At 43.3% G+C, this 26,621-nt stretch overlaps 2 protein-coding genes and 1 pseudogene across 2 annotated transcripts in view; 2 read left to right on the plus strand and 1 right to left on the minus strand.

Annotated features, from left to right (window-relative positions):
* LOC106584529 (voltage-dependent calcium channel subunit alpha-2/delta-4) overlaps positions 1-26,621 on the minus strand; it is a 102,764-nt gene that overhangs the window by 20,029 nt on the left and 56,114 nt on the right. Inside the window, exons 21-24 of the mRNA XM_082968251.1 lie at positions 20,098-20,191; positions 19,864-19,956; positions 19,183-19,325; positions 18,680-18,751 (exon numbers count right to left, since the gene is read on the minus strand). Of these exons, the coding sequence (XP_082824377.1) occupies positions 18,680-18,751; positions 19,183-19,325; positions 19,864-19,956; positions 20,098-20,191 (402 nt within the window). The remainder of the gene's footprint in view (positions 1-18,679; positions 18,752-19,182; positions 19,326-19,863; positions 19,957-20,097; positions 20,192-26,621) is intronic.
* LOC145863055 (leucine-rich repeat and transmembrane domain-containing protein 2-like) lies at positions 13,923-15,364 on the plus strand. The gene is made up of 3 exons (XM_082968268.1): positions 13,923-13,968; positions 14,520-15,200; positions 15,354-15,364. Exons 1-3 carry the CDS (start codon positions 13,923-13,925, stop codon positions 15,362-15,364), a joined length of 738 nt encoding a protein of 245 aa, XP_082824394.1.
* On the plus strand, positions 15,371-16,926 carry LOC106584531 (leucine-rich repeat and transmembrane domain-containing protein 2 pseudogene; annotated as a pseudogene).

Here is a 26,621-nt window from a genome sequence, read left to right on the forward strand (position 1 = left end):
GATGTGTGGTTGTTGTGTTCTATGTGTGGTTTTATGTGTTCTATGTGTGGTTTTTGTTTTCTATGTGTGTTTTTTGTGTTCTATGTGTGGTTTTATGTGGTTTTTGTGTTCTATGTGTGGTTTTTGTGTTCTATGTGTGGTTTTTGTGTGTTATGTGTGGTTTTCTGTGTTCTATGTGTGGTTTTCTGTGTTCTATGTGTGGTTTTCTGTGTTCTATGTGTGGTTTTCTGTGTTCTATGTGTGGTTCTATGTGTTTGATGTGTGGTTCTATGTGTTCGATGTGTGGTTTTATGTGTTCTATGTGTGATTTTATGTGTTCTGTGTTCTATGTGTGGTTCTATGTGTTCGATGTGTTCTATGTGTGGTTTTTGTGTTCTATGTGTTCTATGTGTGGTTTTATGTGTTCTATGTGTGGTTTTATGTGTTCTATGTGTGGTTTTATGTGTTCTATGTGTGATGTTATGTGTTCTATGTGTGATGTTATGTGTTCTGTGTGTTCTATGTGTGGTTTTTGTGTTCTATGTGTGTTTTTTTGTGTTCTATGTGTGGTTTAATGTGTTCTATGTGTGGTTGTTGTGTTCTATGTGTGGTTTTAAGTGTTCTGTGTGGTTTTTGTGTTCTATGTGTGGTTTTATGTGTTCTATGTGTGGTTTTATGTGTTTTATGTGTGGTTTTCTGTGTTCTGTGTTCTATGTGTGGTTCTATGTGTGGTTCTATGTGTGGTTGTTGTGTTCTGTGTGGTTCTATGTGTGGTTTTTGTGTTCTATGTGTGGTTTTCTGTGTTCTGTGTGATTTTATGTGTTCTGTGTGATTTTATGTGTTCTGTGTGTTCTATGTGTGGTTCTATGTGTTCTATGTGTGGTTCTATGTGTTCTATGTGTGGTTTTTGTGTTCTATGTGTGGTTTTTTGTGTTCTATGTGTGTTTTTTGTGTTCTGTGTGGTTTTGTGTGTTCTGTGTGTGGTTTTGTGTGTTCTGTGTGTGGTTTTGTGTTCTATGTGTGGTTTTATGTGTTCTATGTGTGGTTTTTGTGTTCTATGTGTGGTTTTTGTGTTCTATGTGTGGTTTCTGTGTTCTATGTGTGGTTCTATGTGTTCTATGTGTGGTTTTCTGTGTTCTATGTGTGATTTTATGTGTTCTATGTGTGATTTTATGTGTTCTATGTTCTATGTGTGGTTCTATGTGTTCGATGTGTGGTTGTTGTGTTCTATGTGTGGTTTTATGTGTTCTATGTGTGGTTCTATGTGTGGTTTTTGTGTTCTATGTGTGATTTATGTGTGGTTTTATGTGTTCTGTGTGATTTTATGTGTTCTGTGTGATTTTATGTGTTCTATGTGTGATTTATGTGTTCTATGTGTGGTTTTTGTGTTCTATGTGTGGTTTTATGTGTTCTGTGTGATTTTATGTGTTCTGTGTGATTTTATGTGTTCTGTGTATTCTATGTGTGGTTCTATGTGTTCTATGTGTGGTTCTATGTGTTCTATGTGTGGTTTTTGTGTTCTATGTGTGTTTTTTTGTGTTCTATGTGTGTTTTTTGTGTTCTGTGTGGTTTTGTGTGTTCTGTGTGTGGTTTTGTGTGTTCTGTGTGTGGTTTTGTGTTCTATGTGTGGTTTTATGTGTTCTATGTGTGGTTTTTGTGTTCTATGTGTGGTTTCTGTGTTCTATGTGTGGTTCTATGTGTTCTATGTGTGGTTTTCTGTGTTCTATGTGTGATTTTATGTGTTCTATGTGTGATTTTATGTGTTCTATGTTCTATGTGTGGTTCTATGTGTTCGATGTGTGGTTGTTGTGTTCTATGTGTGGTTTTATGTGTTCTATGTGTGGTTCTATGTGTGGTTTTTGTGTTCTATGTGTGATTTATGTGTGGTTTTATGTGTTCTGTGTGATTTTATGTGTTCTGTGTGATTTTATGTGTTCTATGTGTGATTTATGTGTTCTATGTGTTCTATGTGTGGTTCTATGTGTTCTATGTGTGGTTTTTATGTTCTATGTGTGGTTTTCTGTGTTCTATGTGTGGTTTTTGTGTTCTATGTGTGTTTTTTGTGTTCTGTGTGGTTCTATGTGTTCTATGTGTGGTTTTCTGTGTTCTATGTGTGATTTTATGTGTTCTGTGTTCTATGTGTGGTTTTTGTGTTTTATGTGTTCTATGTGGGATTTTATGTGTTCTATGTGTGGTTCTGTGTTCTATGTGTGGTTTTTATGTGTTCTATGTGTGGTTTTTGTGTTCTATGTGTGGTTTTATGTGTTCTATGTGTTCTATGTGTTCTTTTATGTGTGGTTTTATGTGTTCTATGTGTTATTCTATGTGTTCTATGTGTTATTTTACGTTTTCTATGTGTTGTTCTACACCATATATACAAACGTATGTGGACACCACATCAAATTAGTGGATTCGACTATTTCAGCCACACCCGTTGCTGACAGGTGTATAAAATCGAGCACACCGCCATGCTATCTCCATAGATAAACATTTGCAGTGGAATGGCCTTACTGAAGAACTCAGAGACTTTCAACGCGGCACCGTCATGACACCTTTTCAACAAGTCAGTTCGTCAAATTTCTGCCCTGCTAGAGCTATCCCTGTCAAGTGCTGTTATTGTGAAGTGGAAACATCTAGGAGCACCAACGGCTCAGCCGCAAAGTGGTAGGCCACACAAGCTCACAGAAAGGGGCCGCCGAGTGCTGAAGCCCGTAGTGTGTAAAAATCGCCTGTCCTCAGTTGCAACACTCACTACCGAGTTCCAAACTGCCTCTGGAAGCAACGTCAGCACAATAACTGTTCGTCAGGAACTTCATGAAATTCATTTCCATGGCCGAGCAGCCGCCCACAAGCCTAAGATCACCATGTGCAATGCCAAGCATCAGCTGAAGTGGTGTAAAGTTCACCGTCATTGGACTCTGGAGCAGTGGAAATTCGTTCTCTGGAGTGATGAATCACGATTCACCATCTAGCAGTCCGACGGACGAATCTTGGTTTGGCGGAAGCATAGTGCATAGTGCCAACTGTAAAGTTTGGTGGAGGAGGAATAATGATCTGGGGCAGTTTTTCATGGTTCGGGCTAGGTCTCTTGGTTCCATTGAAGGGAAATCTTAACTCTACAGCATACAATGACATTCTAGATGATTCTGTGCTTCCAACTTTGTGAAGGCCCTTTCCTGTTTCAGCATGACAATGCCCCTGCGCACAAAGCGAGGTCCATACAGAAATGGTTTGTCGAGAACTTGACTTGCCTGCACAGAGCCCTGACCTCAACCCCATCGAACACCTTTGGGAAGTAGTGGAACGCCGACTGCGAGCCAGGCCTACTCGCCAAACATCAGTGCTCGACCTCACTAATGCTCGTGGCTGAATGGAAGCAAGTCCCCGCAGCAATGTTCCATCATCTAGTGGAAAGCCTTCCCAGAAGAGTAGAGGCTGTTATAGCAGTAAAGGGGGACCAACTCCTTATTACAGTTTTTTCTGATTGCTTAGGCACTATCTTTGAAACTATAGGCTATTTTTGCAAAACTCTACACACTCACCACAAAACCTTACACCAAACCAGCAAAACATTATACATCTCTTGCAAAAGCAAACAATTCTTTCAAAACTCTTCAAACTCTTAAAACAAATTGTGTTTTTGCGTCAATACAGTACACACAAACCATCATTTCAATAAGTACACAAAGCACCAACTAGGCACTGATAGTAAAAATGAAAAACACTTGTGGCTTTTGCTTTTTCTGTGTGCAGGGCATAGCAGTTTGAAAACAAAATGTTGTCATACATGTAGTAAACACACATACACACAGGTATCCAAATGTGTAAAGTATGGAAGTGTTTTCCGAACATAACACAACATCAATACAAATAAGAGGAAAACGTATATATATATTTTTCAAAATGTTCTAACACTCCTCAAACAACAAAAGCGCAGTAGAAGAAAACAAAAACGTTTGTGGTAGAAAAAAAAGAAGAGAAAAGAAATGAGGCTACATCTCGTCCTTCTTCGTGGGTCTGGCCATAAGACTTCATCCACATCACATGCGATGTTGTCTTGACGAAGGCAGCGTGGAAAGTATCGCATGGGGTGCCGTATCCAGGCCTGGCATGACCCCTGATCGATGTCTCCACAAGCCTCCTCCATTGCCTGTAGAAGGGGATTGGTGGGGCTGGCGATCATACACCTTCCAACGCCATGCAGAGAAGAATTCTTCAATAGGATTCCAGAACGGAGAGTATAGGGAAGATTTGAGTGCGATGAAAAGTGGGTGACCTGTGAACCAATTGCGACACCCAGCAGCCCGGTGGAAACTAACATTGTCCCAGATGATAACATACCTGGGCTGCTCTGGCCCCTGGTCGTTAGGGATGAGTCTGTTGTGGAGGGTATCCAGAAATGTGATAATGTGTGCAGTGTTGTATGGACCTGTTGTATGGGCATGATAGTGAAGGACGCCGTTTTGAGTAATAGCCACACACATTGTTATGTTGCCACCACTTTGTCCTGGGACGTTAATGATGGCACGGTGTCTGACGATATTTCTGCCGCGGCCCCTTGTTTTTGCAAGGTTGAAACCTGCCTCGTCCACATATATAAGCTCATGATGCACTGCATCTGTTTCTAGCTCCATGACTCTTTGAAAGAGACAAGAGAAAACAATGTCGCACAGTAGGAAAAGACAGGGATCAGTCAATATGATGTAGCACCATACACTTCCAGATCCAGTACCAATGATAGGATAGTATAGCTTACCTGCACATATTCATATCTCAGTTGTTTTACACAGTCTGAGTATCTTTCAAAAGGGACTCTGTACAGCTGCTTCATCCTAATTCTATTGCGTTTCAGTAGACGAGACAGTGCAGAGAGACTCACTCTGTTGATGTTTTGGAATATGGTGTTATCTGCTATTATCTGGTCCTGCAGTTCTGAGTCTGATGCGATTATTTGCAATGACCATATTTAGAACAGTCGACCTCTTCCACCAGATACTGGTTTTCTTGCAGTTCTGTAAAAACATTTGAATGGTTTTAGTGATCGATCCTTCTCATTATAAAAGTATAGTACATATTACAGTACCAGTAAGACTACAGCATTAACAGTTACTTACAGGTTCTAATTTCGAATTATCCAGATGATACCTGCAACAGTATAGCGGCTCAGATTTGGTTGAACCCGTTGCCCAGCCTCCCTCATGCTCATCCCATGGTGGACAACATGGTCAACCACAGTCGCTCTGATTTCATCAGTTTATTGTGTTCCTGACTACCCTTCCTCTTCCTCTTCCCCGTCCTCTCCTTCCCCCCGTCCTACTTCACCACTTCCTTCTCCTCCTCTAGTTTTCACCCCTCTTACTCTCTGTCCAATATTGGCCTCCATTGTTGTCCAAACCAATTGTTTACCTGTGGCCTATTTATAGTGCTCAAGCTCTGATTTGTAAGTGAACTCATTATCTAAAAGTGTTTTCACATGTGTCAATGTGGAAAGGAAATTGGTGAAATAGTGTAGAAATGTAGAGACCAATGTTAACAGTTTTGCTAGAAGTGTGTTATTAAATTGCAAATTGAGTGTAAAGCAGTGAGTTGTATTTACAGTTTTGCAAAAAGTGTGTTATAAAATTACAAACTGAGTGTAAAAAAAAGAACGTGCATTCAGTTTGGCACACTTGATGAATGAATTGGCCACAAGTGTTAATAGTTTCAGACTATAGTGCTTCAAGAATTCCTGTTAGTGTTTAAGCATTCAGAAAAAACTTTAATGCCCATGATTTTGGAGATGTTTGACAGTGTCCACATACCTTTGGTCATGTAGTGTATGTGTTCAATGTGTTGTTCTATGTGTTCTACGTGTTCTACACTACCGGTGAAAAGTTTTAGAACACCAACTCATTCAATTTTTTTAAACTAATAGTGAATACATCAAACCTATGAAATAACACATATGAAATCATGTAGTAAGCAAAAAAGTGTTAAACAAATCAAAATATATTTAGTATTTTAGACTCTTCAAAGTAGCCACCCTTTGCCTTGATGACAGCTTTGCACACTCTTGGCATTCTCTCAACCAGCTTCATGAGGTAGTCACCTGGAATGCATTTCAATTAACAGGTGTGCTTTGCGGTCAAATTCCTGCAAAGAAACCACTACTAAAGGACACCAACAAGAAGAAGAGACTATTATTTGTGGAATTTCTTTCCTTCTTAATGCGTTTGAGCATTGGGGATTTGATCTAGCAACCGTTTGGTTACTGGCCCAATGCTCTAATCACTAGGCTATCTGCCGCCCCAATGCGGTATGGGTGAACGGATGATCTCTGCATGTGTATTTCCCACCGTAAAGCATGGAGGAGGAGGTGTTATGGTGTGGGGGTGCTTTGCTCGTGACACTGTCTGTGATGGCTACCACAGTATTCTGCAGCGATACGCCATCCCATCTGGTTTGGGCTTAGTGGGACTATAATTTGTTTTTCAACAGGACAATGACCCAACACACCTTCAGGCTGTGTAAGGGCTATTTTACCAAGAAGGAGAGTGATGAGTGCTGCGTCAGATGACCTGGCCTCCACAATCCCCTGACCTCAACCAAATTGAGATGGTTTGGGATGAGTCGGACCTCAGAGTGAAGGAAAAGCAGCCAACAAGTGCTCAGCATATGTGGGAACTCCTTCCAGACTGTTGGAAAAGCATTCCAGGTGAAGCTGGTTGAGAAATTGCAAAGCTGTTATTAAGGCAAAGGGTTGCTATTTGAAGAATCTCAAATATATTAATTTGTTTAACACTTTTTAGGTTCAACATGATTCCATATGTGTTATTTCATAGTTTTGATGTCTTCACTACTTTCTACGATGTAGAAAATAGTAAAAATAAAGAAAAATCCTTGAATGAGTAGGTGTTCTAAAACTTTTGACCAGTAGTGTACGTGTTGTTCTATGTGTTTTACATGTTGCTCTACAGGGGCTTTGCGAAAGTATTCACACCCCTTGGCATTTTTCCTATTTTGTTGCCCTACAACCTGGAATTAAAATGTATTTTTGGGGGGTTTATATCATTTGATTTACACAACATGCCTACCATTTTGAAGATGCAAAATATTTTTTATTGTGAAACAAACAAGAAACAACACAAAAAAACGGAAAACTTGAGCGTGCATAACTATTCACCCCCCGAAATCAATACTTTGTAGAGCCACCTTATGCAGCAATTACAGCTGCAAGTCTCTTGGGGTATGTCTCTATAAGCTTGGCACATCTAGCCACTGGGATTTTTGCCCATTCTTCAAGGCAAAACTGCTCCAGCTCCTTCAAGTTGGATGGGTTCCACTGGTGTACAGCAATCTTTAAGTCATACCACAGATTCTCATTTGGATTGAGGTCTGGGCTTTGACGAGGCCATCCCAAGACATTTAAATGTTTCCCCTTAAATCACTCAAGTGTTGCTTTAGCAGTATGCTTAGGGTCATTGTCCTGCTGGAAGGTGAACCGCCATCTCAAATCTGTGGAAGACAAACAGGTTTCCCTCAAGAATTTCCCTGTATTTAGTGCCATCCATCATTCCTTCAATTCTGACCAGTTTCCCAGTCACTGCCGATGGAAAAACATCCCCACAGCATGATGCTGCCACCACCATGCTTCACTGTGGGGATGGTGTTCTCGGGGTGATGAGAGGTGTTGGGTTTGCGCCAGACATACCGTTTTCCTTGATGGCCAAAAAGCTCAATTTTAGTCTCATCTGACCAGAGTACCTTCTTCCATATGTTAGGGGAGTCTCCCACATGCCTTTTGGCGAACACCAAACGTGTTTGTTTATTTTCTTCTTTAAGCAATGGCTTTTTTCTGGCCACTCTTCTGTAAAGCCCAGCTCTGTGGAGTGTACGGCTTAAAGTGGTCCTATGGACAGATACTCCAATCTCCGCTGTGGCGCTTTGCAGCTCCTTCAGGGTTATCTTTGGTCTCTTTGTTGCCTCTGATTAATGCCCTCCTTGACTGATCTGTGAGTTTTGGTGGGCGGCCGCCTCTTGGCAGGTTCGTTGTGGTGCCATATTCTTTCCACTTTTTAATAATGGATTTAATTGTGCTCCATGGGATGTTCAAAGTTTCTGATATTTTTTTTGAACCCAACCCTGATCTGTACTTCTCCACAACGTTGTCCCTGACCTGTTTGGAGTGCTCCTTGGTCTTCATGGTGCTGCTTGCTTGGTGGTGCCCCTTGTTTAGTGGTGTTGCAGACTCCAGGGCCTTTCAGAACAGGTGTATATATACTGAGATCATGTGACAGGTCATGTGACACTTAGATTTCACACAGGGGAGTAATTATGTGACTTCTGAAGGTAATTGGTTGCACCAGATCTTATTTAGGGGCTTCATAGCAAAGGGGGGTGACTAAATATGTACACACCACTTTTACTTTTTTTAATACTTTTTTGAAACAAGTTATTTTTTTAATTTCACTTCACCAATTTTGACTATTTTGTGTATGTCCCTTACATGAAATCCAAATAAGAATCCATTTAAATTAGAGGTTGTAATTCAACAAAATAGGAAAAACACCAAGGGGGATGAATACTTTTGCAAGGCTCTGAATGTGTTCTATGTGTTCCACCGCCACACGAACAGCCATCTGGAATCATAACAAGCATCTGTCCTGCAGTCTAAACCCTGCTGTCGGGGAGGATTGAGACCTGTGTCCTAATCTGGGGCAGGAATAACTGCACATTTACCATCAATGAGTGGGAGGCGGAGGGAGGCCTAATCCATTGTGATCTGTGTGATGGTGCACTTGATGGTACCAAGCTGTCAACGCAGCTCGCAACGCCATCGTTTGTAATTAAACACTTGGTATAATGTGGGATACTTTGATACACTGCACCTCCAGTTGGAGCTGTTGCATATGCAGACGCGGTTAAATGGCACCATTGCATTTTACATTGGAGTGCAATGGAGTAAAATGTTCACGTTTCTCTTTTCAGAACTGGTTGAATGGCTATTTGTACCTTGTAGGCACCTGCAACTTACCACAGGTGAGGTAAATTAGACATACACGAGAATTACCTGCCTCCAACCAAATTAATTTGAATTTTGTTTAATTTAGTCCAGGCCATTTTTTGCCCTTCAAGTGAAAAATCAATTCAGATGTATTTCTTTTTTTATCCTGTAAATCAAACAAATACATATGTGTACACCCCAAAGGTTTCAATTTCAACTTATTTTAGAAGAAATAGTGAATCATGTAAGGGTGCCAAAACACTTAATTATGTCTGTATAGACTACCATATTTGTCCCAACACTTACGTGTCTATCTATCCTCCTTTTGTGGCAAGTATGTACTAAATTATGTATGCTAGCTTTTTATTGTCATCCCCCTCCCCCAAAAGCTTCTCTCATCAGCTGGAAGTGTAATTCAATGAGGCAGCCCCCCACTGTAATGGACTCCCAAGTGCTTCAATCACTTCGATTTGACTACTGTACTGGACCTAAAAAAGTAGGGCAGAGACAAGGAGAAGTAGAGGCTGACTGAGGGACAGAATGAGAAGTGCTCTGATGTGGGAGGGAAAGAGAGAGTGTGTGTGTGTGTGTGTGTGTGCGCGCGTGCGTGCGTGCGTGTGTGTAAGCGTGTGTGTGAGTTTGTGTGTGAGTGTGTGTGCGAGTTTGTGAGTGCGTGTGTGAGTTTGTGTGTGAGTGTGTGTGTGTGTGTGTGTGTGTGAGTGTGCGTGAGTGTGAGTGAGTTTGTGTGTAAGTGTTTGTGTGAGTGTGTGTGTGTGTGTGTGTGTGTGTGTGTGTGTGTGATACGTAAATGGCAGGAGTGTGGCCAGAGGCTTCTGTTCAAAGCCATATCCATAGAAAATTAGGTACCTCCCCTAAATCTGAGTGTTCCCTCTTCTATACATGTCCTTGGCTTAGGGCAGTGTGTGTATGTGTGTATGTATGTGTGTGTATTTGTGTTCCCTACTACACAAGAGTCTGACCTAAATGTAATACTCTCAGTTTAGGTTAAAATATTGCAGTTGATTTGATTCTATTGCACACGTGCATGCATATTCATACTGACATTTCACTTGGTGTCAAGATGTTACATTTCCACAAATTCCTTTGTAGCCATGGAAATTAAATGAAAGCTCTCAAAAGGCCTTATATCAGATATCCCCACTTCATCTATGTCTTCTGTAACTTCCTTGGTGCTGGACCTCTGACAGACAGGTCAGGGTAATCTTCTCAGGACCCCAGCACTAATTGAGGAATGAGGATTACCTCATCCTCTTAAGGCTGGTTAATTAAGCTGCTGCTGCACTGGCTCCAGACCAGACAGTGACAGAATGTTGTGGATCAACTGACTCCAGATCAGATGTACTCATCATGGCCCTGATTAAACAGGACAAGGACAGCACACCTCACAGCTCACACAGAGAAACCGAAAAACACCCTCCACTATACACTAATATAACCAAGCGCACCTAAAACTGAGAATCAGAAGCAAGCACACTTCATATCGAGAATCAGAAGCAAGCACACTTCATATCGAGAATCAGAACCAAGCACACTTCATATCGAGAATCAGAACCAAGCACACTTCATATCGAGAATTGAGAAACAGAAGCAAGCACACTTCATATCGAGAATCAGAAGCAAGCACACTTCATATCGAGAATCAGAAGCAAGCACACTTCATATCGAGAATCAGAACCAAGCACACTTCATATCGAGAATTGAGAAACAGAAGCAAGCACACTTCATATCGAGAATCAGAACCAAGCACACTTCATATCGAGAATTGAGAAACAGAACCAAGCACACTTCATATTGAGAATCAGAACCAAGCACACTTCATATCGAGAATCAGAACCAAGCACACTTCATATTGAGAATTGAGAATCAGAACCAAGCACACTTCATATCGAGAATCAGAACCAAGCACACTTCATATCGAGAATCAGAACCAAGCACACTTCATATTGAGAATCAGAACCAAGCACACTTCATATAGAGAATCAGAACCAAGCACACTTCATATCGAGAATCAGAACCAAGCACACTTCATATAGAGAATCAGAACCAAGCACACTTCATATCCAGAATCAGAACCAAGCACACTTCATATTGAGAATTGAGAAACAGAAGCAAGTAAACTTCATTTCGAGATTCAGAACCAAGCACACTTCATATATCTAAAACTATTGTAGTGAGTAGTTGACTCAAACAATAGTTGAACAGTTTAGAAAAAAATGAAGGAGAGAGAGATTTTGTTGTATTTTCTTTAAACATTCACTTTCACTTAGCTAGCGAATGCAGATCGCTAGTGTACCCCACTCAAACACCCAGCTCAAACAGAGAGGGATGCTATAACTCTTCCAAGTCAAGGTAAGCTTTTGGTTTTATTGATTTATTGCCACAGGGGCCTGCCGGTGTAACTGCTAAACTGCTTGCTGACTATACACTGTACTGCATGATTGTAGGGGGTTTGCTAACACATTAGTTCTAGTAGCTATGTTGACTATGACGTTAGCTAATATGGTGACAATGATGTAGGCTGTGTGTAGCAGTTATCAGTTATGATATGAAGGTTTGGTCACAGACAGCTGATGTATTGTGCACTGAAGTCCACAAGCGACGGGAAAATATGAGAGGAGGAGATCGCATAGATGCAAGAAGGAAATATACAATGAGCAAAATAATCTTGCTGTTTATACGTGGCTGCTATGCGGGACACACTCGCCATCAGCCAGTGAAATAACAGAGCGCCAAATTAAAAACAACAAAAATCTCATAATTCAAATTTCTCAAACATACAACTATTATATCCCATTTTAAAGATACACTTCTCGTTAATCCAACCACAGTGTCCGATTTCAAAAAGGCTTTACGGCGAAAGCATAACATTAGATTATGTTAGGACAGCGCCTAGACAAGAAAAACCACACAGCCATTTTCCAAGCAAGGAGAGGCATCACAAAAACCAGAAATACAGCTAAAATGAATCACTAACCTTTGATGATCTTCATCAGATGGCACTCATAGGACTTCATGTTACACAATACATGTATATTTTGCTCGATAAAGTTCATATTTATATCCAAAACTCCCATTTTACATTGGCGTGTAATGTTCAGAAATGTTTTGCCTCCCAAACTTCCGGTGAATGAGCACATCAATTTACAGAAATACTCATCATAAACGTTGATAAAATATACAACTGCTATTCAAAGAATTATAGATACACTTCTCCTTAATGCAACCACTTTTCAGATTTCAAAAAAGCTTTACGGCGAAAGCAAACTTTGCAATAATCTGAGTACAGCACTCAGACATCAAAACAAGCCATACAGATACCCGCCATTTTGGAGTCAACAGAAGTCACAAATAACATTATAAATATTCACTTACCTTTGATGATCTTCATCGGAATGCACTCCCAGGAATCCCAGTTCCACAATAAATGTTCGTTTTGTTCGATAAAGTTCATCTTTATGTCCAAATACCTCCATTTTGTTTGCGCGTTCAGTCGAGTAATCCAAATGCACTGTGCTCGCGCAGTAAGTTCAGACGAAAAGTCAAAAAGTTATATTATAGTTCGTAGAAACATGTCAAACGATGTATAGAATCAATCTTTAGGATGTTTTTAACATAAATCAGTAATATTCCAACCGGACAATTCCAATGTCTTCAGAAATGAAAAGGAACACACCTAACTCTCACGGGAGTGTGCACGATTGAGCTCATGTCATTTTCTCAGTCATCTGACTCCATATGCTCTTATTCTCTCCCCATTCACAGTAGAAGCATGAAACAACGTTCTAAAGACTGTTGACATCTAGTGGAAGCCTTAGGAAGTGCAAAATGACCCCACAGACACTGTATATTGGATTGGGAATCACTTGAAAAACTACAAACCTCAGATTTCCACACTTCCTGGTTGGATTTTCTTCAGGTTTTTGCCTGCCATATGAGTTCTGTTATAATCACAGACATCATTCAAACGGTTTTAGAAACTTCAGAGTGTTTTCTATCCAAATCTACTAATAATATGCATATCCTACCTTCTGGGCCTGAGTAGCAGGCAGTTTACTACGGGCACGCTTTTCATCCGGATGTCAAAATACTGCCCCCTACCCAAGAGAGTTTAAACGGAAGCAAACAGAACGAAACGGAGATAAATATACCTGAATTTGTCCAATAGAAACTCTCATTTGCAACTGTTGGACTAATGATTACACCCTAGATCAGGCAAAATTGTGCAAGGCAGTATTGAATGTGTCACTGTCTGTCACCTTGATTACTCACATTTTTCTCTCGACCTGTGCACCTATGTTGTAAACTTTCATTCATAGGTTGTAGCAACCTCATGGGTATGTAGTAGCCTAAACCTATCGACTTAATACATTGAGCTGGGTGAACGGAATATGAATGACAGTCATCCAACATACTGTAATAGAAATAAAGCCACACTCATAAAAATGTTTTAAAAAAATCGTCCTCCCTCATCTTAAACATCACCAACCGTGATCTTAATTTGATCACAATGTTGTTGCAGGAAACAACATACATGTATAGGGGATTTAAAAAGTCTCCTTAAGTTTGCAATTTCCACTTAAAGATGTCAACTTGATTTACCCAAACAAAAAAAATCTATCAACCCCTATAAAAACGTCCAGGATTTAATTGAAAGGGATGAAAAGGGAAACAAACTCTTAAACAGTCCGAGAGGGAAGAATATAATGATGCTTTTCCAACTCAGATGGAACAGATTATATTGTCTTTACTAATCTGTACACATAGTCATAGTCAGTATTATATAAGATGAGAGTCAAAACGGCCAACAATCGCTCTCCTACAAATCCACATTAACCCCATGTACTACCATCTCTCTCTCTCCCTCTAGCTGGTGGGTGGCACAAGGAGGGCACCTACTGAGACAGCCCGATGCCAGTGCCAGTCTAGGGTGGCAGCAGACATGCAGCCCCTCGACCTGCCTAGGAGTACCCACCTGGAGAGCCTGGGTGAGTGACTGCCACAGTGGGCTGATTGACAGACAACAGTGTTTAGTTACTCATCACCCGAGCCATGGCCTGTTCTTCCGGCTTCCATCACGAATACGCAGGTAGTGCAGGAGCATCATTGGAAAAACTGGAAGACTGTCCGACAGCTTCTACGCCTAGACTATCAGGCTGCTGAATAGACACCACTAGGCAGCAACCTGCTCCCCTTGTCCCCCTCCTGCCCCTCCCCCAACTGACATTTACCCTTCCCCTACCCCAATGAACATTTACCATTATTAAAGTGTTAACATGTATAGATTTTATTTAAATGTATTTATATTATTTTGTTTTATTCTATTGATTTATTTCACTTTGACCTGCATTGTTGGAGCTCGGAGCTTATGATTATTTTTTACTGTACACTGTAATTATGCCTTCAACCCTGTATATGTGACTATTAAATGTCTAATCTAATCTACTCCAGAACTTCCTGTGCGTACAATATATTTGATTTAGATTGCTTAGGTTTATCAAAGTCCTCTTCCTAAAGCCCTCTTCTTCTCTCTCCCCAGTCTTTGCAGCCCTGCCCAGTCTGCTGCTAGTACTGCTGGGTCTGCTAGAGGCAGCTAGCGGTTGTCCCACTGTGTGCATCTGCAACAGCAATGGCACAGACTGTACAGGCCTGGCTCTGCTCTCCCTAACCACCGTCCTGCCCCTGCTGCCCCAGGACACCCGCACCCTCCGCCTGCCCCACAACAACCTCTCCTCCCTGGGCGACGGGGACCTGTCCAACCTCAGCGCTCTGGAGCTCCTGGACCTCTCTGACAACCACCTCTCCAGCCTGCAACCAGGGTCTTTCTCCGGCCTCAGCGGCCTGCAGTGGCTCAACCTCTCAGGGAACTACCTGGGTGACTGCCCCCTACATACCCCTACAGACCCCAGTAACCAGACGGAGGTTACCCAGTGTAACGGTAGTCGCTGGGGGTTGAGCCGAGAGCTGTTCCAGGGTCTTTGGATACTGAAAGGGCTGGACTTGTCCCTGAACGGCCTGGTAGTTTTTCCCAATGGGCTGCTGGACGGGCTCCAGGGCCTGGCCTGGCTGTCTCTGACTGGGAACAAGCTGCGGAGCCTGGACAGAGCCACCTTCCAGCCCCTGGGCAGCCTGCTGAGCCTCCAACTGGCAGGCAACCCTTGGGAGTGTGACTGCAACCTGAGGGACTTCAAGCACTGGATGGAGTGGCTGCTGTACAGACGTCAGTGTTATGTTGTGTATTGCTTCAAGCTTACAGTGTTTCATGTACAGTCAAGTCAGTTTGGCCTTTGTTCCATGTCATGTACTAGTCTGATACTGTGTCATGTCTGTTATTGATCTGTAAATGAGCTTGATTATCTATTGATCTTGCTAGTGATCCACTAGATCCCTATGTGTGTTTCAGACGGGCAGGTGGATGCTGTGAAGTGCAACCTACCCAAGGAGCTGAGAGGGCGGGACATCCGCAGCATCCCCATAGAGATGTTCAACTACTGCCTGCAGTTGGAGAACCAGGCCAGGGTCCCTGGCTACGACGGGCCCCGTGGGGGGAGCCCACCCTGTGTCGGTCGGATCAACGGGCCCATGAATGGGCCCCAGGCCAACCAAGAGGACTGTGTACGCCAGCGCTACCGGCCCATTAGCGTGCGCAGGGCCTGGGGGACTCAGATCGTGGCGGCGTGTGTGTGTGGCGTGGTGTGTGTGATGATGGTGGTGGCGGCCACCTACGGCTGTATCTATGCCTCTCTCATGGCCAAGTACCAGAGGGAGCTGAAGAACACATGGCAGCCATTGATGGCTGGGGAGGGAGGGGGGGAGACAGACATCGAGGACGGCGTCTTTCCTTCCTCCCCAACATCCCCAGCTGAGCCAGAGCCAGAACCAGAGTCCAGTCCCATAGTCCACACATACAGAATAACAGGCTTTTGACCTTTGTTTCTCTGACTGGCTGACATTCCTGTTGCAAGGATTCAGGGGGGGCTGCATTCCCTAACTGTGTGTCTTACTACTCAGTGCTCCAGGGCATTCTAGACTAGGGAATGTATAGAGCTGAGAAAGCGTATCTCTGCTGCACTTTGCTGGTGTTCGAGGCATACCGACATGATCGTACAGTTGATCGTCAAATGGAAAACTGAAACGCTGCATTGCTTCAAGACGTGTGGATGCTACGTGATTGGTTCCTTAGTCAGCTCTCCAACTGTGTGGTGGAGGTTCTGGTACCTCTGTACCTTGGTTCAAAGACTTTCCTAGAAATCGTCTTTGAAATCCATTATTATTGTATGCTTATTCCTTGATCTGACCTTCCATCAAAGTTCTTTGTGTTTCAAGCAAAAAATGCCAATAGATCAAGTCCCTGTCTAATGTAATGTAACTGCTCCTAACGTTTTGCTATAAAAGCCCAGGTTAACAATCCCAGTAGTGGTTGTCGCTCAAATAGTTATAGTACACATGAATGTACAAGAATATAGTACACAATGTTCTGTGGAATCAGTATTAGACAGATGCAGTCTTGTGTATCAGATCTGTGCTCACGTGCAATGACTCAAACCTCTCTCTACTAAATGAATATTCCAAGTCATATCAATGTTCATATCTGTACAGAGTAAGCCTGCTTTCAATGCTGTAAAGCCATACAATTCAACAGCAAACTACTGACCTCTAGAGGATGTTATGATAACAGCAGCTGAAGAGAGTCAGTTCCATGGCTAGCAGCCATATTCATTGCGAACTGAATCTAGTTGGCAACTATTTCCATTTTGAACTGTCAAAGAGATCAGCACTGACCTAAAAACATGTACATATATCAGTATCTCATTAGTCCTTTAATCGTTATTTCTGTCTCTGTGTTAAGCACATTACAAATTTGCTCTTAAGTTTTGCTCAAGAAATAACGATAATGTGATATTCTGTTAATCATGCTGATGACAATAAAGCATTTATTTATCTAACCTTGCCCATCACAATTTATTCCAGCTGATGTAAGCATCCCCTATATTTTTGTGACAGGATATGAAAAAAGGCCATGAAGATAAAGCTCATGATGATGTGAAAACTGTCACATACACTTAACCTGTTTAGGATAGGGGACAGTATTTTCACGGCCGGATAAAAAACGTACTCAATTTAATCTGGTTATTACTCCTGCCCAGAAACTAGAATATGCATATAATTATTTGATTTGGATAGAAAACACCCTTAAGTTTCTAAAACTGTTTGAATAGTGTCTGTGAGTATAACAGAACTCATATGGCAGGCCAAAACCTGAGAAGATTCTATATGGGAAGTGCCCTGTCTGACCATTTCTTGGCCTTCTGTAGCCTCTTTATCGAAAATAGAGGATCTCTGCTGTAACGTGAAATTGTATAAGGCTCCCATAGGCTCTCAGAAGGCACCAGAACGTGGAATGATAACTCTGCAGTCCCTGGGCGAAAAACAGTAGGGGTTTTGGAAAGTGGTCGTTCTGAGAACAATGATACTGGCGCACGCGTGCATGCGACGACTCCATTTTCTATTTTCCCGGTTGGAATATTATCGCTATTTTACGAGAAAAATCGCATAAAAATTGATTTTAAACAGCGTTTGACATGCTTCGAAGTACGGTAATGGAATATTTTGAATTTTTTTGTCACGATACGCGCCGGCATGTCACCCTTCGGATAGTGATTTGAACGCACAACAAAACGGAGCTATTTGGATATAACTATGGATTATTTGGAACCAAAACAACATTGGGTGTTGAAGTAGAAGTCCTGGGAGTGCATTCTGACGAAGAACAGCAAAGGTAATCCAATTTTTCTTATAGTAAATCTGAGTTTGGTGAGTGCCAAACTTGGTGGGTGTCAAAATAGCTAGCCGTGATGGCTATCTACTCAGAATATTGCAAAATGTGCTTTCACCGAAAAGCTATTTTAAAATCGGACACCGCGATTGCATAAAGGGGTTCTGTATCTATAATTCTTAAAATAATTGTTTTGTTTTTTGTGAACGTTTATCGTGAGTAATTTAGTAAATTCACCGGAAGTTTTCGGTGGGTATGCTAGTTCTGAACAAAACATGCTAATGTAAAAAGCTGTTTTTTGATATAAATATGAACTTGATTGAACAAAACATGCATGTATTGTATAACATAATGTCCTAGGAGTGTCATCTGATGAAGATCATCAAAGGTTAGTGCTGCATTTAGCTGTGGTTTTGGTTTTTGTGACATATATGCTTGCTTGGAAAATGGCTGTGTGATTATTTGTGTCTATGTACTCTCCTAACATAATCTAATGTTTTGCTTTCGCTGTAAAGGCTTTTTGAAATCGGACCATGTGGTTAGATGAAGGAGAGTCTTGTCTTTAAAATGGTGTAAAATAGTCATATGTTTGAGAAATTGAAATTATAGCATTTTTAAGGTTTTTCGTATTTCGCGCCAGGCGCTACCATTGGATATTGGTGAAGCGTTCCGCTAGCGGAACATCTAGATGTAAGAGGTTTTAACAGTAACCCCCCCTCTTCTAGGGACCTTCAAAAGACACATGGAGCGCTTCCCTCTCCACAAGCCAAAAGTGTGTCAAACATTTAGCAGTAGCACCACAGAGAATGCTACTACCGTTATGGACACTTCAATACACGTAGAAGCCACAAGATGCATTAACGCCTCCAGGATTGGTGTTAAGCAGCCTGACATTTCAGAGAAAGTAAAAGTCAGAAGCTTACCTCCAGCCATGGCCATCTTGCCTCCCGATGACACAGTCACAGCTGTGGCGGCTATGACATACTTTGACGCCCCTGTCACAAGACGATCAACCAATCAACAATCAGTCTAACACAACCTTTGAGCTTCTGTAGGTCTGGGTTGATTTCCCCCAAAACATAATGATTGTCTTTATCAATAAGAGCATCGTTGGTCCGTTGCCGAAGTTACCAGTAGACTTCAGATTATCTTAGTGCTAAAGATTATCATTATGTTTTGGGGAAACTCACCGCTGTTCTGTTATAATGTCATGTCAATAGGAATAATCAAATATTAGCAGAGTTGGGGTCAATATCAGCCAGTTGGAGTCAATTCCTAAATTGACTTCGTAGAAGATGTAATTCACTAGACTGATGCTAGGTCTGTTTGTGTTGTCTTGCCAACTCCTAGTGTCATTGTCACAGCAAGGATTGTCAAGACAGTTCAAACTGATCTGGGACTAGGCTAGGGATGATAGGGATGGTACCTGTCTTGTCTCTGTTGTCTTTGTCCTCCACAGGGATGTAGTAGACGAAGCGTCCAGGGGGGTTCTCCATGGCCAAGCGGTACCACAGGGGGAAATGGTCCACGGTAAACAGGTTGTCCTTATCAGCTGGAGTCAGGAACTTTCTGTAGAGCAGGAAGTAGTTAAGAGAGAGTTTAGAGCAAACTCCTGAGACCTATTCATTAGCGCACACTGTAGCAAAACGTTTTGCAAAGGAAAAACAAGTGTTTCATATTGTACAAGTTCAGATACTGACTGCCTGTTTCTTTCATTTGGTTCCTAGTGAATACTTTCCTGCTCAAAGGACACAGGCTGTAATATGGGCTAACTCTGTAGGGCTAATGTAGGCTGTAATATGGGCTAACTCTGTAGGACTAATGTAGGATGTAATATGGGCTAACTCTGTAGGACTAATGTAGGCTGTAATATGGGCTAACTCTGTAGGACTAATGGAGGCTGTAATAGGGGCTAACTCTGTAGGGCTAATGTAGGCTGTAATGGGCTAAATCTGTAGGGCTAATGTAGTCTGGAATGGGCTAACTCTGTAGGGCTAATGTAGTCTGTAATGGGTTAACTCTGTAGAGCTAATGTAGTCTGTAATGGGCTAACTCTGCAGGGCAAATGTAGTCTGTAATGGGATAACTCTGGGGTAGTGTGACTCACTTGGCGACCCTGGTCTCTATGCCAGTGTATCTGGTGAGCCGGATAAGGCCAGAGCGAGTTCCCAGAAAGGCTGTCTCCACACCCACCTCCATCCTGAACACAAACAAATACACAGATTGGTATTTAATGCACTCAAATACACATCCACACACATACGCGTGCACAAAGCACACACACATACACTAGCTAACGTAAAAGGAAAGGAGTGAAAAACGTATAATTTTGTAGTCTTACCCAGATGCATTGAGCATGATGGCCTGCCAGTAGGATTCTAAGGGGGCTGTCACTACGGCATCAAACAGTGTCTGCTGCAGCAGCACCTCATCACCTGGGAGTCACAAACACTCAGTCAAACTTGAAATTTGCCAGATATTATACTTGTTTTTTGTCTTAATAATAATCTTTATTATCCCCATTAGCTGATGACCTCGCACAGGCAAATCTTCCTGGGGATCCACAAAATAGATGTTAGGGTCAGGGTTAGGGTAACAGTGTTGGGGTTAGGATAACATCAGCGTTGGGGTCAGGGTAACAACAGCATTGGGGATAGGGTTAGGGTAACGTCAGAGTTAGGGTAACATCAGCGTTGGGGTTAGGGTAACATCAGAGATTGGGTTAGGGTAACATCAGCGTTAAGGTAACATCAGCGTTGGGGTTAGGGTAACATCAGAGATTGGGTTAGGGTAACATCAGCGTTAGGGTAACATCAGCGTTGGGGTTAGGGTAACATCAGAGTTAGGGTAACATAACCGTTGGGGTTAGAGTAAAACCAGCGTTAGGGGTCAGGGTAACATCAGCGTTAGGGTAACATCAGCGTTGGGGTCAGGGTAACATCAGAGATTGGGTTAGGGTAACATCAGCGTTATGGTAACATCAGCGTTGGGGTTAGGGTAACATCAGAGTTAGGGTAACATCACCGTTGGGGTTAGGGTAAAACCAGCGTTAGGGGTCAGGGTAACATCAACATTGGGGTTAGGGTAACATCAGAATTGGGGTAAGGGTAACATCAGCATTGGGGTTTGGGTAACATCCGAGTTAAGGCTAGGGTAACATCAGCATTGGGGTTAGGGTAAATTCAGCGTTAGGGTTAGGGTAACATCAGCGTTGGGGTTAGGGTAACATCAGCATTAGGGTAACATTAGCATTGGGGTTAGGGTTAATGTAACATCAGTGTTAGGGTAACATCAGCGTTAGGGTAAGGGTAAAATCAGGCTTGGGGTTAGGGTAACATCAGCGTTGGGGTCAGGGTAACATCCGCAAAGGGGTTAGGGTAACATCAGCGTTAGGGTCAGAGTAACATCAGCTTTGGGTTTAGGGTAACATCAGCGTTAGGGTAACATCAGCGTTAGGGTAACATCAGGGTTGGGGATAGGGTAATATCAGCGCTGGGGTTAGGGTAACATCAGCATTGGGGATAGGGTAACATCAGCGTTGGGGTTAGGGTAACATCAGCGTTGGGGTTACGTTAACACCAGCGTTGGGGTTAGGGTCAGGGTAAAATCAGCGTTGGGGTTAGGGTTAGGGTAACATCAGCGTTAGGCTTAGGGTAACATCAGCGTTAGGGTTAGGGTAACATCAGAGTTAGGGTTAGGGTAATATCAGCGTTGGGGCCAGGGTAACTTCAGGGTTAGGGTTAGAGCAACATCAGCATTGGGGTCAGAATTAGGGTAACATCAGCATTAGGGTAAGGGTAATATCAGCGTTAGGGATTGGGTAACATCAGGGATGGAGTTAGGGTAACATCAGTGTTGGGGTCAGGGTAACATCAGCGTCGGGGTTAGGGTAACATCAGCGTTAGGGTTAGGGTAACATCAGCATTGGGGTTAGGGTAACATCAGCATTGGGGTTAGGTTAACGTCAGCGTTAGGGTTACATCAGCGTTAGGGTTACATCAGCGTTAGGGTTAGGGTAAAGTCAGCGTTAGGGTTAGGGTAACATCAGCGTTAGGATTAGGTTAACATCAGCGTTAGGATTAGGTTAACATCAGCTATGGGGATAGGGTAGCATCAGCATTGGGGTTAGGGTAACATCAGCATTGGGGTTAGGGTAACATCAGCGTTAGGGTTAGGGTAACATCAGCGTTAGGGTTACGGTAACATCAGCGTTAGGGTTAGGGTAACATAAGCGTTAGGGTAAAATCAGGATTGGGGTAAGGGTAACATCAGCGTTGGGGTAACATCAGCGTTATGGTTAGGGTAACATCAGCTTTAGGGTGATTGTAACATCAGCATTAGGTTTAGGGTTAGGGTAACATCAGCTTTAGGGTGATTGTAACATCAGCGTTAGGTTTAGGGTTAGGGTAACATCTGCGTTGGGGTCAGGGCAACATCAGTGTTGGTGTTAGGGTTAGAGTAACATCAGCATTAGGGTTAGGGTAACATCAGCGTTAGGGTTAGGGTAACATCAGCTTTGGGGTTAGGGTAACATCAGCGTTGGGGTTAGGGTGGCATCAGCGTTGGGGATAGGGTAACATCAGCGTTGGGTTTAGGGAAGAATCAGGATTGGGATTAGGGTTAGGGTAACATCAGCATTAGGGTCAGGGTAACATGAGCGTTGGGGTTAGGGTAACATCAGTGTTGGGGTTACATTAACATCAGCGTTGGGGTCAGTGTTAGGGTAACATCAGCGTTAGGGTTAGGGTAACATCAGCATTGGGGTCAGGGTTAGGGTAACATCCGCGTTAGGGTTAGGGTAATATCACCATTAGGGTCAGGGTAACATCAGGGATAGAGTTAGGGTAACATCAGCGTTGAGGTTAGGGTTAGGGTAACATCAGCATTAGGGTTAGGGTAACACTAGCGTAAAGGGTTAGGGTAGCATCAGCGTTAGTGTTATGGTAACATAAGCATTGGGGTTATGGTAACATCAGCGTTGGGGTTAGCGTAACATCAGCATTGGGGTTAGGGTAACATCAGCATTGGGGTTAGGGTAACATCAGCATTAGGGTAACATTAGCATTGGGGTCAGGGTTAATGTAACATCAGTGTTAGGGTAACATCAGCGTTGGGGTCAGGGTTAGGGAAACATCAGCGTTAGGGTAACATCAGCGTTGGGGTCAGGGTTAGGGTAACATCAGCGTTAGGGTAACATCAGCGTTAGGGTAAAATCAGGGTTGGGGATAGGGTAATATCAGCGCTGGGGTTAGGGTAACATCAGTGTTGGGGTTACATTAACACCAGCGTTGGGGTTAGGGTTAGGGTAACATCAGCGTTAGGCTTAGGGTAACATCAGCGTTAGGGTTAGGGTAACATCAGAGTTAGGGTTAGGGTAATATAATCGTTGGGGTCAGGGTAACATCAGGGTTAGGGTTAGAGCAACATCAGCATTGGGGTCAGGGTTAGGGTAACATCAGCGTTAGGGTAAGGGTAATGTCAGCGTTAGGGTTTGGGTAACATCAGGGATGAAGTTAGGGTAACATCAGTGTTGGGGTCAGGGTAACATCAGCGTCGGGGTTAGGGTAACATCAGCGTTGGGTTAGGGTAACATCAGCGTTATGGTAACATCAGCGTTGGGGTTAGGGTAACATCAGAGTTAGGGTAACATCACCGTTGGGGTTAGGGTAAAACCAGCGTTAGGGTAACATCAGCGTTGGGGTTAGGGTAACATCAGCGTTAGGGTTAAGGTAAAATCAGCATTGGGGGTCAGGGTAACATCAGCGTTGGGGTTAAGGAAACATCAGTGTTAGGGTAACATCAACATTGGGGTTAGGGTAACATCAGAATTGGGGTAAGGGTAACATCAGCATTGGGGTTTGGGTAACATCAGAGTTAAGGTTAGGGTAACATCAGCATTGGGGTTAGGGTAAATTCAGCGTTAGGGTTAGGGTAACATCAGCGTTGGGGTTAGGGTAACATCAGCATTAGGGTAACATTAGCATTGGGGTCAGGGTTAATGTAACATCAGTGTTAGGGTAACATCAGCGTTAGGGTAAGGGTAAAATTAGGCTTGGGGTTAGGGTAACATCAGCGTTGGGGTCAGGGTAACATCCACAAAGGGGTTAGGGTAACATCAGCGTTAGGGTCAGAGTAACATCAGCTTTGGGTTTAGGGTAACATCAGCGTTAGGGTAACATCAGCGTTAGGGTAAAATCAGGGTTGGGGATAGGGTAATATCAGCGCTGGGGTTAGGGTAACATCAGCATTGGGGATAGGGTAACATCAGCGTTGGGGTTAGGGTAACATCAGCGTTGGGGTTACGTTAACACCAGCGTTGGGGTTAGGGTCAGGGTAAAATCAGCATTGGGGTTAGGGTTAGGGTAACATCAGCGTTAGGCTTAGGGTAACATCAGGGTTAGGGTTAGAGCAACATCAGCATTGGGGTCAGGGTTAGGGTAACATCAGCGTTAGGGTAAGGGTAATATCAGCGTTAGGGTTTGGGTAACAACAGGGATGGAGTTAGGGTAACATCAGTATTAGGGTCAGGGTAACATCAGCATTGGGGTTAGGGTAACACTAGCGTAAAGGGTTAGGGTAACATCAGGGATGGAGTTAGGGTAACATCAGTGTTGGGGTCAGGGTAACATTAGCGTTGGGGTAAGGATAACATCAGCTTTGGGATCAGGGTAATATCAGTGTTGGGGTCAGGGTAACATCAGCCTCGGGGTTAGGGTAACATCAGCATTGGGGTTAGGGTAACATCAGCATTGGGGTTAGGCTAACATCAGCATTGGGGTTAGGCTAACATCAGCATTGGGGTTACGTTAACACCAGCGTTGGGGTTAGGGTCAGGGTAAAATCAGCGTTGGGGTTAGGGTAAAATCAGCGTTAGGGTCAGGGTAACATCAGGGTTAGGGTTAGAGCAACATCAGCATTGGGGTCAGGGATAGGTTAACATCAGCGTTAGGGTAAGGGTAATATCAGCGTTAGGGTTTGGGTAACATCAGGGATGGAGTTAGGGTAACATCAGTGTTTTGGGGTCAGGGTAACATCAGCATTGGGTAAGGGTAACATCAGCTTTGGGATGAGGGTAATATCAGTGTTGGGGTTAGGGTAACATCAGCATTGGGGTTAGGGTAACATCAGCATTGGGGTTAGGATAACATCAGCATTGGGGTTAGGGTAATGTCAGCGTTAGGGTTACATCAGCGTTAGGGTTACATCAGCGTTAGGGTTAGGATAACGTCAGCATTAGGGTTAGGGTAACATCAGCGTTAGGGTTAGGTTAACATCAGCTATGGGGATAGGGTAACATCAGGGTTGGGGTTAGGGTAGAATCAGCATTGGGGTTAGGGTAACATCAGCGTTAGGGTTAGGGTAACATCAACGTTAGGGTTACGGTAACATCAGCGTTAGGGTTAGGGGTAACATCAGCGTTAGGGTAAAATCAGGGTCGGGGTAAGGGTAACATCAGCGTTGGGGTTGGCGTAACATCAGCTTTGGGGTTAGGGTAACATCAGCGTTGGGGTTAGGGTAACATAAGCATTGGGGATAGAGTAACATCAGCGTTGGTTTGAGGGAAGCATCAGGATTGGGATTAGGGTTAGGTTAACATCAGCGTTGGGGTTAGGGTTAGGGTAAAATTAGCATTAGGGTTATGGTACCATCAGTGTTAGGGTAACATCAGCATTAGGGTTAGGGTAACATCAGCGTTGGGGTCAGGGTAACATCAGGGTTAGGGTTAGAGCAACATCAGCATTGGGGTCAGGGTTAGGGTAACATCAGCGTTAGGGTTAGGGTAATATCAGCATTAGGGTCAGGGTAACATCAGGGATAGAGTTAGAGCAACATCAGCATTGGGGTCAGGGTTAGGTTAACAGCAGCGTTAGGGTAAGGGTAATATCAGCGTTAGGGTTTGGGTAACATCAGGGATGGAGTTAGGGTAACATCAGTGTTTTGGGGTCAGGGTAACATCAGCATTGGGTAAGGGTAACATCAGCTTTGGGATCAGGGTAATATCAGTGTTGGGGTTAGGGTAACATCAGCATTGGGGTTAGGGTAACATCAGCATTGGGGTTAGGGTAACATCAGCATTGGGGTTAGGGTAATGTCAGCGTTAGGGTTACATCAGCGTTAGGGTTACATCAGCGTTAGGGTTAGGGTAACGTCAGAGTAAAGCGTTAGGGTTAGGGTAATATCAGCGTTAGGGTCAGGGTAACATCAGGGATAGAGTTAGGGTAACATCAGCGTTGGGGTTAGGGTTAGGGTAACATCAGCATTAGGGTAACACTAGCGTAAAGGGTTAGGGTAACATCAGCGTTAGTGTTATGGTAACATCAGCATTGGGGTTATGGTAACATGAGCGTTGGGGTAAGGGTAACTTCAGCGTTGGGGTTAGGGTAACATCAGCGTTGTGATTAGGGTCAGGGTAACGTCATCGTTAGGGTTAGAGTAACATCAGATTTAGGCTTAGGGTAACATCAGCGTGGTCGTTAGGGTTAGGGTAACATCAGCATTAGTGTTAGAGTAACATCAGCGTTAGGGTTAGGGAAACATCAGCTTTGGGGTTACATTAACACCAGCGTTAGGGTTAGGGTAACATCAGCGTTGGGGTTACGTTAACACCAGCGTTGGGGTTAGGGTCAGGGTAAAATCAGCGTTGGGGTTAGGGTTAGGGTAAAATCAGCGTTAGGGTTAGGGTAACATCAGCGTTCGGGTTACGGTAACATCAGCGTTTGGGTTAGGGTAACATAAGCGTTAGGGTAAAATCAGAGTTGGGGTAAGGGTAACATCAGCGTTGGGGTTGGGGTAACATCAGCGTTAGGGTTAGGGTAACATCAGCTTCAGGGTCAGCGTAACATCAGCGTTAGGTTCAGGGTTAGG

The sequence above is a fragment of the Salmo salar genome, chromosome 23, assembly GCF_965601325.2.
Source record: "Salmo salar chromosome 23, fSalSal1, whole genome shotgun sequence".
Classification (NCBI taxonomy): domain Eukaryota; kingdom Metazoa; phylum Chordata; class Actinopteri; order Salmoniformes; family Salmonidae; genus Salmo; species Salmo salar.